This window comes from Pelecanus crispus, chromosome 28 (genome assembly GCF_030463565.1).
Source record: "Pelecanus crispus isolate bPelCri1 chromosome 28, bPelCri1.pri, whole genome shotgun sequence".
NCBI classification, from domain to species: domain Eukaryota; kingdom Metazoa; phylum Chordata; class Aves; order Pelecaniformes; family Pelecanidae; genus Pelecanus; species Pelecanus crispus.
Window position 1 is genome coordinate 2,169,730 of NC_134670.1, and position 17,270 is coordinate 2,186,999.

Below are 17,270 nucleotides of genomic sequence, written 5' to 3' on the forward strand. Positions count from 1 at the left end.
TTTCATAATTAAGATTAAAGACATAGTATTTTAAGCGATGATTAAAGTTGGCTTGCTTTTTTGCTCCTTAATTTGTAAGACAATTTTAGTTACCCAATATAGTGCACACCTTCTGCACTGGCCAAGAGCATTTCAGCTTTACCCAGCTCATCTCTTGGATCTGTAAAGGTGTCCTTAACACGCCAAGTTCCACTGCTGGTTACTCAACTGTCAAGCTGGCTTGAGTGGAAAAGGCCAACTGATGTCACTGCTGTCCAAATAATTTCCCTGGTCTGTCATTTAAAAACCAGGCATAATGCTAATTATCAGTGACCACCTACAACTATGGACTTAGCTCCTTGCACAGTCTGAAAATAGTACTTTCTACAGCTCATGGGATAATCATGGATAAGTAAAATAGCATGCAGAAGTTATTGACTCCTAATACATGACAGTTTTGTTTAAACAACTTGGATCTGGTTTACTGATGACAAACTCATCAAGTCTTTGACATAATCCCTGCCTTCAATTATACAGACAATACCCATTTTCTTCCTTTCAACATTACAAGATTGGTGACCTTGACGAAAGGTATGGCCAAAGAAATGACCTCTGTCTCCGTGACACCACTGGGGAGTTTATGGACATGGATTACTCGGGAGGGGACCCCAGCACTTCCACTATCACCTTCGGATTTCTTGCTGTCGTTTCCATTAGCTGTAAAAAGCAAGAGTTACTGCTTATTAGAGTGGGTTTGAAAGAATATGCACACACTTACCACTTTTGACATACAGTTTGTGCTCCCCATCCAGTTATTACTCTATTACAGAGAAATTCCACAGTCTAATTTAACTAGAGCCTGAAGACACATGGTTTTTCTGTCTTTTTTTTTTTTTTCCAAGTTACATGATGCAAGTGACATAGCTGAAGGCCACCGCAATGGAATCAACTCTCCAGTGGCCATTTTACAGCTTGTTTACAGTACACACCCACCCCCATTTCTACTTTGCATAGGTCTGAGCCACTAATCCTAGATTGCTGCTTTGTTCCTTTTCACTTTGACTGATATTCTTCACAATGAAGCAGTTCGAAGGGGACATCTTATATTAAAACAAATACAAACCAAAATGTAACTTTAGGTCAGCTGGATTATACGTATGGTAAAGACTGTCGGCAGCACAACACCAAAGACAGGAGCTGATGCAGCCTGGCAGGGAGGCCACAGGCAGGACATGAAGGGACTCAAAAGACAATGGTAGTTCCAAGGAAGACAATTCAAGGCACTGGCAAGCACAGAGGGCAAAATTCTGGACTGAGCACCCAAGGATACTGTCCTGAGTGAAATTACTAAGCTGTGGACGGTGTAAGACTCCCAAATAGCAGCAAACTACTACATACAGCCAAAATAATCCTACATGAAATTCAATTGTGCTTTAACAGTTTACAGCAAAACCTGCATGTTCTAATTCTGTAAAATCGTTTTAGCAGTTGTCCTGCAACAATTTCATTCAATCCGCTAACCTTTTAAGTGTACAGGACAGAAGTTGTTATTATTCAGCACTGTCCTACAAAAGGCCTAGTAAGTACTAAAAATTAGGGTATTTTAAAATTAAGTGGGGGGAAAAAAACAGACCTCCTTATAGTATTTGCTATACTAATCAATTGCTATCCTTTTCTATAGGCAACATTACCTTCAGAAGAGGAGTTGCTGCTCATGATAAAGGTCCGTTAGTAACACAAGTACAGAAAAGCTCATCAGATCCCCACTGGAAAAGAAAAGACGAAAGGTAAACTGACAGCATTTTTACTAAATTCTATTCAGGTACTCCTAAAGCAGAACAACTGAGAAGCTGAACAGAAACATAAGTGAAAATATACCCAGAGTGGAAATCCCCGGTCGTGGGTGCAAGCCGCAGAAGCTGACAACTGAGGGTACCCTGAGAGCGCGACGCCATTTTGTCCGCCTGAGCCGGGGCGAGTGGCGAGCGCGACGCCATTTTGTCCGCCTGAGCCAGGGCGGCCGTGGCGAGCGCGACGCCATTTTGTCCGCCCTGGAGCCGGGGCGGCCGTGGCGAGCGCGAGCAGCAGAGAACGAGCGCGCGCGCGAGCGAGGTTCCCCGCCCACGGAGCCGCAGCTGCCGCTGCCGCTGCCGCCTGCGCTTCCTGAGGCGGCGCCGGGCGAACCCGCGCTTCAGCAGCCGCCTGCTCGCTGCGGGGGGATCCGTGAGCGCAGACAGGGCCGGGCCGCGCTCCCGCCCCCTCCCCCCCGCCTCCTCGCCGCGCTCCTCCCACTCCCTGCGCCGCCGCCCGGCCCCGGCCGGAGCCGCCATGGACCCGCCCCCGTCTCCTCGCTCTTCTCACGCCTCTTCGGCGAGAAGCGGATGCGCGTCGTCATGGCTAAGGGGCGATGGCGGCACGGTGCCGCTCACGGACGCGTCCCGCTGGCGGTGGGCGAGGGGAGTCCGGCGGGAGGGGGCCGCGGGCTCAAGGCGCGGGGGACACGGGGCACCTCTCTGTCCCCTTTCCTCAGGGCTTGCGGGGCCGTCGGAAAGCGAACGAGCCGGGGGAGGAGAGGGGGCGGGGGGGGAAGGGGGTGGGGTCGGGCTATGCCTGCCTGCCCTTTTCCTCCGCCGTGCTCTCGCTGTCTGCCCCCCGGCGCCCTCCCCCCCCCAGCCCGCTGTCGGGGGTCGCGGCCGCGGTGGGCGAGGAGAGGCAGAGCCCCGCTTTTTCTCCGGGGTCTGCAGCGGGGCGTGCGAGGCTTCAGCCCCGTCTCCCTGCACCTGCGTTTCCGCTGGCGTCGAGCCGGAGTGAAATGTGGCACGGAGATCACCCTGCAGCAGGGGCAGCCGCTGCGGCTCTCTCTTTTTTTTTTTTTTTTTTTTTTTTAAAAATAACTTTGCTTTTAAGGCATGGATTATATTCATAATACAGGACTGGATCAGAGCATGAGACCGCATCATACTTGCTATGTAGTATAAGAGGGTGAAACTTCTGCCATGTTGTGATGAGACCGTATCACAGAACCTAAATTGGATGTTTGGAAGCAGAACATGTTACATTGGAGATCACGGGATTCATTTATACCTGTAAGATGGAAAAGAAGTTTTTCCTAGTGTTGTGCTTTGTGTATCAGCACTTTTGAGGAGATATGTGTGAATGAATACTGGGACTGGATGAAACTTTTCCTCAAGGTGATAAATTTGAATTTATGATTGGCAAGTATGCTGGGCAAGGCTTGGCATTTAAGTGGTATGCCAGTGAAGTACCTGGATGGGGTAAGGTGTTTCTGGTGAAATATGTAGGGGAAGATATTATATGGGTGAGTTGATAGTGAACAGAGTATTAATTTATAATTCAAACTTCCCTTTCACAACTTTCTTCTGTTTCTGCAGAACTCAATAACACAAAGTCTGTCTTAAGAGCTAAATTAATTCTACTTTAACTTGAATTCTGCAGACTTTGACTATTTCTCATGAGGTACCATTGCCAACAGCTAACATGACACACTCTCTTTTGTATTCTCCAAATACAGTTGTGGTAAAAGGTGGACATGTCATGATACACTGTTACTGAAATTTTGTTTTATAAAAAAAATGCACTTGTATAATGAAGTATTTTTCAGAAATACAAAGTTAACATGATTCTGAGGAAATGAATGTAAAATAATTCCTGTGTCTTCATTATAGATGGAATTAACATGAGGGAAAAGGAAAGAAAAAACTGTAGAATAGGATTGAATGGCTTAGACTAGGCAACCGGGGCATTAGAGTGGAAAAAATGAGTCCTAATCTGACATGTACCCATCTGTAAAACTCTTCACTCATAGTTTCTTGTGCTTAAAAAAGAAAGGTTATTGATCCATTGTGCACCTTTCGGTATTGCAGTTTAGTGTTGTGTGTCTTGGTGTAGTTGTGCAAGTGTTAACTGAGATAATAGCTACTCAGGAGCTTCGGATACAAAGGTAATTATTAAATACATCAGGAAAAAAATTGTCAGATTCTTTGGGAATTGTGTCACCGTACAGCACAACCCCATTTAGCTGGTTTTATTTGTTTTGGGTTTTTTTTTTTTTTTAAGCACTGTTGGTTTGCATGCTGTTGGGTTTTTTTTTTCCATGCACGTGTGTTTTCTTGAGAAGCTGTATTCAGAATGACCCCTTTGTGTCCCCCAAAGACTTACCCAATTGAAACGAAACCTGAAAGAGGAATAGTACATGAAGGATAAATAAGTTTTGAGAGAACTGATATAAAGGTAAGAGAAGAGTGAAGGAATACAAACCTGTAGTAAATTGGAAATCGTTAATTTTGTTTTTGTAAGTTGGCTTTTGTTCGTAACATGAATGTCATGAATCAGTTAAATATAGTAGAAGTGCTTTTTTTTTTTTTTCTTTCTCTGATTGTGGGAAATGTTCATGTCGGAAGCAGCAACATGCTGTATTGTACAGTAAACTCTGGAAATCTCAATCTGACAACCAAGATCTATTGGTCTTGATGGGGATTCCATTGAAAAAGTGAATTCTCAATTTTTCGGCATCTATAGTTCATATGAAGTTCTGTGCTGTGGTAACTGAGGCAGCTTGATACTCAGCCACCAATGATCAAAGTAGAAAGTTGGTAAATGAGGAATGTCATGTGGTGACAGGGGTGGTGTTCCCAGGGACAAGCGAATGATAATTTAATTTGAGCATTTGGGGAGTTTATTACCCCTCAAGGAGCTTTGCTTTGGATAGTAGCTTCCCAGCCCACCCCCCTTCTTTCATGATATTAATCATTAGAACAACTTTTTTTAAAAACACAATGACAATACCAAAGAAACTGCATTGTCGTGTATAATCCTGTTCACAGTATCAAAATATAGGACAATTATAGATGTTTTTTTTAATGAGCTTGCTGTAGCAGCAGTTTGTGTCTTTGAGAAGGAGGCGTCTTTTTAAGAGTTTGGTTTCATTCTGAATAAGTAGTTAATCTCAATTTCCATTTTATTGCAAGGCTAAGGAAACAGTTGTATTATTAATAGTCAAGTCATCAAACCAGTTAAAGCTTAATATATCGTAGTCACCAAGTAGGAAATTAACTCAGAACCCATCAGAATGTTATCAAACAAGGATAACATTTGGTTTCTTGTGCAAGTATTATTTAATTAATTCTTTGATGGGGGGGTGTGTATTTTTGTTTGGGCAAAATTTTATGGAGCAATTTAAGTTTCACAAATAGACATTTTATTCAAGCTGCTGTTGTGGAAAGTGTTTAGGACCTGCTGTTTATTTAGGTGCTTATGCGCTAGGCATTGGATTTTAACGTAAGGAGTAGTATTTTGAGTTGCTCTTATGTGTTCTGAAATGCCTAACAATGAGCAGTTGCACAGTTTTAGAAAAGTCCAGTGTATGCCTGCAGTGTCAGTGATGCTTCTCAAAAAATGTCTTTGAGGCTCCAGTTTGTTTTCTTTCTTTCTTATTTTTTTAAGGATCCCATATTTACCAGATAGCTTACATTGAAAAACAGCAAGCTGAAGGTTTTTTTGGAGAAAGAGAAGAGCAAATTTCATTGCAGAAGGCCTTCTTTCTCTAAAGATCAGAAGTGGAGACTCCTAATGAAAGCATCCTAGTGGATCTGAATGAATAGAAGTGATGTCCTGAGGAAGAGTTAAAGCCCTTAGGGTATATGTGGAGGGATGGCAGGAGTTTCCTAATATATGTCTGTTTGTCAGTGCAAAAGAAATGTGTTAGCAAGGGGACAAGGGACTGGAATGAGGGAGACTGTGTCTTCCATTGATAGTGCCCACTCCTGTTGGTTCGGGTGCATGTGAAACTGGCCTTAGCTGAAGGTGGAGCGAGACATTTCCCCTGCTTGAGTGTGAAGTAGCAAATGTGATCAGTTAGAAACTGTGTGCTGCTTGTAGATTGTTGCTAGGCATTTAAAACCATTCTGACTTACACAGAAGAAACTTTCAAAGGGAATGATAAAACTTAAGTAACACAAGTAGTAAGGAAGCTGACTAGAAACTTGTGAGCCTGTAGGTTGTGGATGAAAATGTGTTACTGACCCTTGTTTTCTTCATTGCTTGTTCTCTGCCTCAGTGCTGGGTAGAGGAGATGGGGAGAAGCACACAGCAATATGTCAACAATGACTTAAGAGTGTTTAAAAAGCTCGTTCTTTTTAGGAGAAAACCCCTAATAGTCTGCATGTAAAATGCGTGTTTTTAAATTAGCAGCTTGTAGCGTATATTGTGAACTGAATCAAGTTTTCTGTTTGTTCTAGTTGGTTTGGAAGCTGCTGTTAAGACAACTATTCTTTGTAAACTGAAACTAGGAATAATCATCACCACAATTGCCGCTATTGGTAAGATAACCAATTCTCCTGTCTTCATTCTTGTTACTCTGTAAATTTGTGTTGCAGACACGGGCTTCTGAAGAATGTAGGGGTTTGCCATCTTTGCTGTTAGCATAAGAATCAAGACAAACATGGACTTTCTGGTACTGCCATAACATAACCGTGTCAGACCAAAGATACATCTGGATCAGAATCCTGTGTCTGACAGTGGCCAGCAGCAGATGCTCAGGCGTATAGGAACCGATTAAGTAGCAGTACTTCCCCCAAACACCATGAACCTCTAGCAGTCTGTGGCTTGGAAGACTTGTTGAACCAAAGGTGGTGTACTTGGATTTTATTGATCTGTTTTTTCATCCTTAAGTCAATTTGCTTCTTGATCTAGCAATTCAGTTGTGATAAGCCATTTTATGTATATATGGGAGAACTATCACTTGGGAAGTAACTATGTTTAACATGATTAGAATTACCTTTTAACACTAGCATTATTTCTAACTATTTGACTCTCTTATTTTAGGTCTTAATGTGGAAACAGTAGTATATAAAAACATTCATTTCACAGTTTGGGATGTTGGTGGTCAAGGTAAAATTAGACGTCCTTGGAGGCATTATTTCCAAAGCGCCCAGGTAAGAGTTCTGAGGTGGCAATTGTTAAAGACCTGTTTTGTAATGTCTCATATATGGAAAGTTGTCTTCTGTCCCTTCCTTTCAGAAGGGCTCCTCACTACTTCCTGCAAGTTCTGAGGGATACCCAGATTTTATTCTAGTTGAAGCTGCTTTGTTAGCTTGAAGGCTTCAAGTGTAGTCGTGAGTGTAGCCTGGCAAGGATTAAGTCCTTCAGGATCTACCAGTGTTCTGTAATGTGCCAGAGCAGCTGGTTGGTTTGTGAGGAGCTCTTCAACTTTGCTGTATCCACGTTTTGATCTGTTTCAGCTGGCATTGGCTTATACGTAAGAAATGTTACTGTCTAAGCAGCCTTCTACATAGTCTGTTTTTCTAATCAGCCTCAAAATATACAGCTTTTACTGTGCTATATCACTGTATTTAGATATCACTGTATTTAGTATGCTGAGTATCTTGCTTACCTAAGAGAGGGGACGGTCCCAACATTCAGTAAGAGTTTTTTGTTTTTTAAAATAGTACTGCATGTTTACATTGTTTTTTCAAAACAAAACTCTTAACTTCTTACAGGGCCTCATTTTTGTGGTAGACAGCAATGACAGAGAGAGAATCCAGGAAGCAGCAGAAGAGCTGCAGAAAATGGTAAATATCGATACCTTCTAAAATATAATTGTTATACTTACTTTGTCTTGGTTTTGGAAGTGTGTTAGCTTCCTTAAGAGATTTAGGATTTTAAAATTTTAGGGAGTTTGTACAGTGCATATTGTATTCACCTGGTAATTCTGGGTCACACAATACACTGAGTTGTAACTACAAGTCTGTAGAGGGTTTTAGTTCAAGAACTACTAATGTGTCAGAACCTTTCTTTCGTTCCTTAAAGCCTTAATAGAAACGCAGCAGGTGAAGAAAGAATTTTGGAAAAACAAATTGGTGCTAAGAATTTCGGCAGCAAGGCACTGGTAAATTTAAACTGCCTGTTGAAAGACAATTTCTTTACTTGTAGAAGTTCTCTTCTAAATTCTCACTCTACTTACTAGTGACTTCAGGAGCAAGAATGAAAAAGCTTATAACCCTTAAATCAGTATTTAGGTTTCTTTAGCACTTGTTGAAGTCATTGAAGTACTTAACTGAGCTAATTTAATGACGTGAACATTTTTTCTGTTAGCTTCAGGAGGATGAGCTGCGAGATGCAGTGCTGCTTCTGTTTGCGAATAAACAAGATCTGCCAAATGCCATGTCAGTCAGTGAAGTGACAGATAAACTAGGTCTTCAGTCTCTGCGTAACAGAACTGTAAGTGCTAAACTTCCTGGCTGCTGCACTTTTGTCTTCCTTTATATCATAAATGTAGTCTTCCTCTCTACAGAAAGAGGTGAAAACTTCTCTTTCCTTTAAAGATGCACCTACCTGCTGTTAAACTCTGTAGTGCATAGTTTAAGGTCCTCATTCAAAATGAGTGATTTGGAAGTACGATCCCATGTGCACAGCTGTTGCAGTGTTTCATCTCTCACCTTCTCCTGGAAAAATACAAATGTTCCAGGCTGTCACTGAAATACAGCTGTCAAACATGTTTGACAAAGCATGTGGCGAGGTTTCCTGTTTTCCCAATACTTACAGTTCTGGGGGAGAAAATGCATTCTGCACTCTCACCACTACAAAGACGGGGGGAAGTTAAGTAGCTCCTGAATTGTTAGATTCCATCTGCGCAAGCCTTTGAGACATAGGGTTGCTTGGCATAAACCATCTCTCCTTCTTTAATGCTCGCTTAATGTCTGTCTGTTGACACATTAAGATCATATCCATGGAAGATGTTTTAGAGGTCTGTTAATTTAGATAATGCCATGTCCATTTCCTGAAGAGCAGTCTTTCAAAACCAAGAAGCTAGTTTTCAGGATATAAACCAAACGTGAGTACTGTATTTGTTTCTTGATGCGCTAAACGGCGTTCTAGCATTTTGGTAATCCCACACGTGAGTTTTTGGATGATGTCTGAACCCCATCTGTTGTATATGTACTTTCCAAAACTTGTAAAAACAGCATCTGTTCAATATTGCCTCTACTTAGGGCACAAAACTTGTTTAAAGAACGCTATTTGAGTATGTATCTGAGAGTCTCATACTGTGATAACATGGCTTGCATTTTGTCAGTTTTAAAATTTAATTTTTCTTTGTGTTCTGCATTAACCAGTGGCATGTCCAGGGTACCTGCGCTACGGAAGGAACTGGTCTGCATGAGGGACTTGCCTGGCTGTCTAATGAACTCTCAAAACGCTGACTCAAACTGGATGAGTCTTTCACCAGGGACATGTTTGATAGAAGTGGTCTAGGCTTGTTGCAACAAAATTAGTTTGCATCTTGGTTATTACAGTACCTGGAACCGATATTTGGGCAGGCTGTTACAGCGTTTCAGCTTATTTTGTTGCCAGTTATTGTCTACCGAGCTACACGTTGCAAAGGTAGCAATAGGCTTGGGTAAAAATCTCCTTAGCTTGGAAAAAGTGTATCTTCTGATTCTATTCCCCTTGTTAGCCTAAATGCCTGAATATAGTTATTGTGACATCTGTAAGATCTGTTTTGAATACTCTTTTGAGTCCCGGTAAATTAATGTTTTAATTTTTTTTTTTGTCCCTGCTACTTTTAGTGTACTGATGCCCTGTTTCATTCCTCAGACAGTCTGCTGATTTAAAAATGTAGCATTTCGTATGTATTTCTTTTTCTCCCTTGCCAAAAAGAATTCCTAATACTGCTTGTTCCAGACAAGGAAATGCTCTAAAACACTCTACAGATCTCCTGCACTGAGGAACATTTTATTAATCCTTGGGTTCTGTCAGCCCAACTTGCCTTTGTGTGAATTGGATTTGATGGGTAGAATAGTTCTGTGCTGGTTGCAAAGAGCTCATGTTGAGGTTGTTTTTAATATTCAGCAGATTGTCTTCCTTTATATTGTATCTTTTTTTTTTTTAATGTTGCATGTTGCCTTTTGGTATCAGCCTGACTCTTTTTGCTCAGTTGTGGAGTGATTGCTGGAGGTGACTTAGACATCAGACTTAGATTTACAATTACAAGAAAGGCACAGCATCGAAGAAGCTTTCTGGATGGAATGCAGCTGGATGCAAGGAATCTATCCCACAGGAAGTTCCTAAGCCTGTAACCTTGGATGTCGCAACCCAGGGGGAGCCTGGTGTGCTGATTCTGAGAGGAGCTGCCCAGGGGGTGGAGTGGTGTGGAGAGATCATGGCCAAGCCCTGTGATAAGGGAACTCGGAGGGGCATCATGGCCCTGATAAGCTGCATAAGTGATACCCTGGGTCAGCAAACTATCATGATGTTGACGAAAATGCTGTCCTTTAGTAAACTTTACTCATTATAATATCATTATAATACTAGAACACACTGCCATCTCAAAACCTACCTGCCTCCAAGGTAAGACCCCCCCCTCACTGAGCCTGTGCTCTGAATTTTGATGAGCCTGTACCTTTAAAACGAAGCGAGAAAGTTTTACACCAATCATAACAAAAGTATGTATGACTAGAGTCACTCGAGCTCCACCTGATGTGTAAAAATACTATAAATTGGCCTAAGAGAGAGGGGATGTGAGGGAAGATACCATCGTGTACTACTCTGACCTCTGGCATCAGTCGACGGGCTGAGCCTCTCTTCCCCCCCATTGGGACGCCTTTGGGTAAGAATCTAACACTTGGTTATACCAAGTGCCTCCCCGGGAAACTTAGAAACCTCTATAGAGTCGCTTTTATGTCTTTTGACGCATCTGTGTTATTCTAAACTTGGGCACTTGTATGTGCCTTGTAGTCAGTGAATTTATCACCGGTAATCCAAAGAACCTGTGTGTCTGTTGCTTTAATAAATTGCTTTGATTTATTGGTCTAGCGTGATAGTGGTCATTGAACATGACCAGACACTTTAAGTGTGGCCGTGATAGTTCATGCAGCACAACTAGACGAAAGGTGCCTACGTTATTTGTGAATCCGTAATCGCGATAGTTCAGTGTACTGAACGCGACCGGACTTATAACGATAAATTGAGTACCTTCCAAAGCCTCTCTTGACGATACACCAGTGTATAATAGTTCTGCTGAAGTTTTACTGTTTGTTGGTGAACATATCTTCATAAAGAAATTTTGAAAACTTCATCAAACTCAGGGGATTAGTTTCTTCATAACCCACTTGGAATTATTCCTAACAAAATGAAAAAATTTATAGTTCTGTGTATGCTCTTCTTGATTCCTGAAATAGTGGGACTGCAAGTTACCACTTTTTTCCCCGAGTACTGAGCTTTCCTGCAGCTTGAATGTGAACATCAAATCTCAGATTTTCACTTGTTTGGAGCTATGTAGAGCGGGACACGGAAGGTGGGCAACAGAGTTGTATACAATGCAGTAGAGTGGCTGTCATCAAGACATATAATTCTCTAAGTGTCTTTTGAAGTTGTAAATCTAAAATTCCTTTTAAGATGTCCAGATACGAAAATACTAACAGTTACAAAAATTGTAATAAAACAAATAGGAACTGCTGAAAAGCACGCATGTCTGTTTCATAGTTGTATCTACATTTAAAAACCAACATGGGTTTTACCAGAAGAATCACAAATTCTGTTGGTGGTTAGCTGGGAAGTTAACTTGAACACTTGTACAGGGATTTAGTCAGTATTATAGTAATGGTGATAGTCACCCAAAAAATCAGCTCTATGCAACTGCTGCTGCCTGCTTTCGTATTTCTGCCCCCTTATGCTTCTGTAGTTCAAAAGGCTTAAATGAATATGTTTTCTGAGGCTGCTACTAATGGGTATTTTAAAATCTATTTTTCTGTTGCCTGTCTGCTGTATGGATGCAAACATGGCTCAATCCTCCACCTGAAATATTCTATTCTATTGATTGTATGTCTTTAGGAACACAAAGCATGATTTCATTGCAGTTTTAGGCTAAGCTGCTCTCTTATTTTTAGCCCAGAGTCACAATGGACAGAAATAAATAAAATTTCCCTCAGTTTACTATATTCTCATCAACTGTTCTCAGTTCTCTAAGCATTTTCAAGGCATGCTCTAGATGAAGTGTTCTTGATTCTAAGCAGCAGTCCCTGGTGTTGGTGCATGTGCTCAGAAAGCCGCCTTGCCTTCAGATGACGATTGTGAAGTAGTGAGGCATATTCTTCCTGGCTGTTGCTATGAGCTGAAGTACTGGTGGCTCTCCTTTTCCTTTGGAGTTAGTGCTACTTTGGTAGCTAGTGCTTGTCTGCTAGTACAAGAACAAACCTAGTCCTGATGAGTTGGTTGGTTGGGTTTTTTATTATGCTGTCTTAACTCTTTTAGTACCAGGATCACATGCGGTGTTGAGGTTCGTATCGTACTCCGTTAATATGGCTACCTGTCAGTAAAATCATTAGCTGCGGCAGCGATGCTTTCTTCAACTGACCAAAACGATAATTTGTATGCTAGTCTTCTTACCTGAGCACAGTCTAACTCTCTTACTGTAGAGGCACTGGCTGTCACTTAAGACATTTTGGATAGGTAAAAATACTTTTTTTTGGTTTTTGGCATTCTTTGAAATTGTTATTTTGTGGCTAAAGCAATTATAATAGTGACCTATATATGCTGTATGTCAGTAACAATGCATAGGACAGCCCTGCTCTCTGGAGGCACATGAAATTCCCATGAAGATCCAATTCTGTCATGTCTGTTAAGAATTTAGATACACTAACTTTGTCATTTCCCTATCAGAAGTCAAATAGCTGAGCTGAGCTGTTGTCCCAGGAGTTCAGAATCTTGGAAGGACACAAGACTGCTAAGAATTTGTTTCTCATTCTACTGTAACGACAGGAAATGCTGAGTTCCAGTAACTGCAATTTTTCGTTGTGTAGCATCAAGTCCTATATTCAAACAACGGATAAGTTCTACTGCACTGGGCCCTCCTGCCCCAAAGGCGATGCCTGAGGGTTCTGCTTTTCCCCTTAAAAGGAGGAGACGGCAAATACCACGTTCCCAAAACTAAACAAAGTCTTCGGGAGGATTCGGATGCTACAGGAGATGACAGCTTAGACGTGACCGGATCGGCTCAGACCGGCGATGCCCACGGAAAACCGAAGCCAGCCGCAGGAGGGGCGGAGGATCAGGGAGAGACGACCGGCGGCAGCACCAGCAGTGCCGCGACAAATGCACCGAGGAATGGGCAGGACGGGGGCAAAGCGGGCTCTACGCGGTGACATATCCCACTCACTCAACGTGTTTTATCGCTTTGAACAGCCTGAACGGCAACGGGGAGGTGGCTGCTCCACAGGAAAGCCGGGCGGGGGAGCACGGCCCCAGCCCCTCGCCACAGGGATGCCTGTCCCGTGCTCCAGGCAAGCCCTCCGCACTCGGCGAGCTCCCGGGCATCGCCCAAACGCTGGGGTGCTGAGAAATTCCCTTCGCGGCACAACCCCAGCCTCCTCTGCGGCACTGCTTTTCCTCCATTGGCTCGGCCTTTGGTATTTATACCAAACGGAGGAAAAATATCCCAGAGATTGGGACTTTTGTAACACAGGAGTGATGCCGGCACCTTGTTATTTCAGGAAGGGAGAGATACGGGCACCGGCAGAGGCGGCGAGTCGCCGACACGGGCCGGGAAGAGTCCGGAGTGGGAGGAACGCCCTCTCCCAGGACCAGCTTGGCGCCGGATCCCGCTGTCCCAGCTGGGGAGAATCCCGCAGGCCAGCGGGAAGGCGAAGATTTGGCGGAGGAACGGGGTGCGGAGGCAGGACGCGGCGCAGAGCACGCAGCAAGCGCGCCGAGGACAGACGCACGGCCCCCCGCTTGCTCCGGCAACCTCTCTGCGGTGCCCCGGCGCGAGCTGCGTGCTGCAGCGGGACAGAGCCGCGCCGAAGAGGTGCTGCCGCTTGCCGAGGGGAACGGCCTGGCCCAGCTACGGCCTGGGTAGGGGGATTGCCCGCTGCCGCAATCTTAGAGAGGTGGGATGATGACAGACCCTCCCGCCAGCAATAAAACCCCTTATCTTGAGTAAAAACATCCCGATTCGGTGCGTAGACACAGCCTCATTTTCCCTCCTTGCCGTGGCGGTCAGGAGCGAGGGGCCGGAGGGGCTGCGCCCACCTGCCTGCCAGGAGGACACGACCGACATCATCTGCGGCCCAATCCGGAGCTCTCTGACCTCAAGTGCGCACTGGTGGCGAAATCCAGATCCTTTTCCTGGGGATTGGGGGTGGGTTCCAGCCCTGTGGAGGGAGGGCGAGGGCCGCGCTGGGAACGCAGGGTCATAAACCGCGGGCAGCGTTCCGGCCCCGGGGCGAGGTTTTCCATGTGCAACGCAGGCGCCCACTCACTGCCCCCCGCAGCTGCCCGGCTGTGAGTGCCCACCGGGGCCCAGAGGCGCCGAGGAGGCCAAAGCTGCGGCGGAGCAGGCGGCCGGGGCTGGGGCCAGCCCCACCACACACTGGGAGGAGGTGGAAGGAGACACAGAGCCAGGTAGGCCGGATTCAGACCCCGGCACGGCTTAAAACTCTTTACTGAGGTAAAGCAGCATTTCAACAGAGAACAGGGTATAAACAAGCACCTTCCACATGTTAACACGTGAAATAACGTTTAAAGAACCAACCGGCATGTCCAGTGAGTGCAGGAGCCGCCACGGTCAAGCTGCTAACACCAGCCCAGCTCGCTCGGACCATGAGAGTGTCAGGCGGCAGCTGGAGCGCCGGCACCCTTCCTGCCACGGGAGCGGCCTGGAGCCAGCACTGCCCTCAGGCACCGGACAGGATTAATAAAAAAACCAACAAACGAACCCAAACCCCAGAACTGAACCAAACCATGAACGGCCCCAGCGCGGGGCTGCTGGTAAAACCGCCCCTTTGCAGGGTTTTCACTGGTGTCTTGACACAGCTTCTGCCAGCGGCGCCCACCAAACCGCTGCCGGGATGATGGCGCCTGGCTTCACCTGCTGGGGAGAAGAACTGGGGAGACCGGTCTCAGCAGAAAACGCTGTCCCGGCGCTTCTCCGGTGTTTCATCCTTGCAGGAGAGCGGAGCCGGGCCCTTCCCAGGGCTGACATGGCAGCCAGAGCCAGGCAAAGTGGAGCGACGCCCTGGAAGAGAAACCAGGAGAGAGGGGAGAGCACTGCGAGCACCGGGGCAGGCACCACGTGCCAGCTGCTCCCCTCCCTTAACGAGCTTTAATTCCCTCGCCAGAATCCCGTTCCTGGCTGAATTCAGGCTCGGATTGCAGCTTTGGAGCAAGGCTTTGCCAACGAAGCGGCTTTCCATGGCATCCTCCGACAAAGCCACTGGCGCGGTGCCCACGCAGCAGAAGCGTGGCACCGCCAGAGCCGTGTTTCCTCGCGGCCCATCCTCGCCATGTGCTGGGAAGAAAAAGAACACCCCCCCCCCCCCGCAGCCCATTTTGGGGGCTGCGAGGTTGGCAATGAGTGTAAAAACAAGCCGGTTCCTGCGGGGCCGAGGGCTCCATCTGTGCCTGGCTACTTCGCAGCAGCTCCGGGTGCTCCGCGGCCGCCCGCCGCCCACGTGCCGGCAGAGTTGCGTGGTGAGCGGCTGTAGACGGAGGTGTGGCCACAATGGGTGAGCGGGCAGGAGCGGCTGGTGTGCACCCGGTCCTGCGTGGCCCCACACTGCGGGCAGACGTAGTTGCACAGGACGGGGCACTGCACCTAGCCCTCGGCGTCCCGCAGACTGTGCCTGGTGTAGACGTGCTTCACCTGCCCGTTGTGCTTGCAGAAGGCGCAGACAGGCTCGCCGGGGGACGACGACAACGCTGGCTCCGGTGTGCCGGGTGATGCCACCGACGCCACCGGCTTCAGTGTGTCGGGTGATGCCACCAAGACCGCTTTGCCCTCGCTGGTGTCTCTGCGCTCCCGCAGCAGCTCGGCCAGCACGCCGGCTAGCCCCAGGTAGTCCCTCCACACGTCGAACGCGGGGCCGTGCTCCATCCTCCGCTGCAGCCCAGTGTGGTTTGGGGCAGGACATGGCTCCATGTGGCCCATGCTTCCCAGTGGAGCCAAGAAGGGCCAATCGCCACTGCCCGGGGTTGGCTCCCTCTCCTGGCAGCCACCTGGAGACGAGACGTCTGCCCAGCACGGTGCCAGCATCTGCATCTCTTGCCCTCTCCTGCTATGAGAAGAGCCCAGGCTGAAGCAGGTTTGCTGGCAGGGCTGGGGAGCCCCTGGGGGACCCATGCTGGAGCAGGCTGCTCCTGAAGGGCTGCACCCCGTGGGAGGGAACCACGCAGGAGAAGTTTGTGGAGAACTGCACCCCGTGGAGAGGACCCCTGCTGGAGCATTTTGTGGAGAACTGCAGCCCGTGGGAAGGACCCACGCTGGAGCATTTCGTGGAGAACTGCAGCCCATGGGAAGGACCCACGCTGGAGCAGTTCGTGGAGAACTGCAGCTCATGGAGAGGACCCACGTTGGAGAAGTTCATGCAGGACTGTCTGCCGTGGGAATGACCCCACACTGGAGAAGTTGGTGGAGGACTGTCTGCTGTGGGAGGGACCCCACGCTGGAGCAGTTTGTGGAGGGCTGTCTCCCGTGGGAGGGACCCCACGCTAGAGAAGTTCATGCAGGACTGTCTGCCGTGGGAGGGACCCCACGCTGGAGCAGGGTCAGAGCGTGAGGAGTCCTCCCCTGCAGAGGAAGGAGCGGCAGAGACGATGAGGGATGAACTGACCCCAACCCCCATTCCCTGTCCCCCCGCGCCACTTGGGGGAAGGAGCAGAGAAACTGGGAGTGAAGTTGAGCCTGGGAAGAAGGGAGGGGTGGGGGGAAGAGGTTTTAAGATTTATTTCTGATACCCTACACATGTTCTCACTCCTCTCTCCTACTCAGTTTTGACTGGTAATAAATTGAACTGATTGTCCCCAAGTCAAGTCTGTTTTGCCTGTGAGGGAATTGCTGAGTGATCTCCTTATCTCTATTATGTCCTTATCATAGAATCATAGAATCCTTTAGGTTGGAAAAGACCTTTAAGATCACCTAAAGCAGCCAAGTCCTGAGTGATTTGTATTAAAATGCCAGCACAAGCACCTCAGACATGATGCCCTTGGCTTTCTCCATCCTGCAGACAAAACAACAGCTGCTTCAAACACCCCAACCCTCAGTTTGATGGTGCTGCCATTTGAAAGAACCGAACAGGTGAAAACTGCTTCACTTCTTTTCAGCCTCTTCCCTTCAGGAGAGGGAAACTGCTGCTTCCTGCCTTTGCTCCTTTTCCTCCACCAACCTTCCCTTCCCCCCAGATGATTTTTCTGCTCCTACCTGCCCACAGCAGACAGACTGCAAGGTTTGGCAGCGACCCCGCTGAAGAGCGGCTCCGCTCTCGAATCGCACACGCCACACT

At 46.7% G+C, this 17,270-nt stretch overlaps 2 protein-coding genes and 1 pseudogene across 2 annotated transcripts in view; 1 reads left to right on the forward strand and 2 right to left on the reverse strand.

Annotated features, from left to right (window-relative positions):
• The window catches only part of LOC104032779 (polypyrimidine tract-binding protein 1-like), a 213,163-nt gene extending 211,468 nt beyond the window's left edge, over nucleotides 1-1,695 (reverse strand). The window contains exons 1-2 of the mRNA XM_075725286.1: nucleotides 1,671-1,695; nucleotides 524-696 (exon numbers count right to left, since the gene is read on the reverse strand). Of these exons, the coding sequence (XP_075581401.1) occupies nucleotides 524-696; nucleotides 1,671-1,695 (198 nt within the window). The remainder of the gene's footprint in view (nucleotides 1-523; nucleotides 697-1,670) is intronic.
• Nucleotides 1,694-9,197, forward strand: LOC142596200 (uncharacterized). Its single transcript, XM_075725272.1, has 7 exons — nucleotides 1,694-1,710; nucleotides 1,814-2,397; nucleotides 6,237-6,317; nucleotides 6,823-6,932; nucleotides 7,497-7,568; nucleotides 8,092-8,217; nucleotides 9,111-9,197. Exons 1-7 carry the CDS (start codon nucleotides 1,694-1,696, stop codon nucleotides 9,195-9,197), a joined length of 1,077 nt encoding a protein of 358 aa, XP_075581387.1.
• Nucleotides 9,198-15,397: 6,200 nt separating this feature from the next.
• LOC142596209 (nanos homolog 2-like) lies at nucleotides 15,398-15,865 on the reverse strand (annotated as a pseudogene).
• Between the last annotated feature and the right edge of the window lie 1,405 nt (nucleotides 15,866-17,270).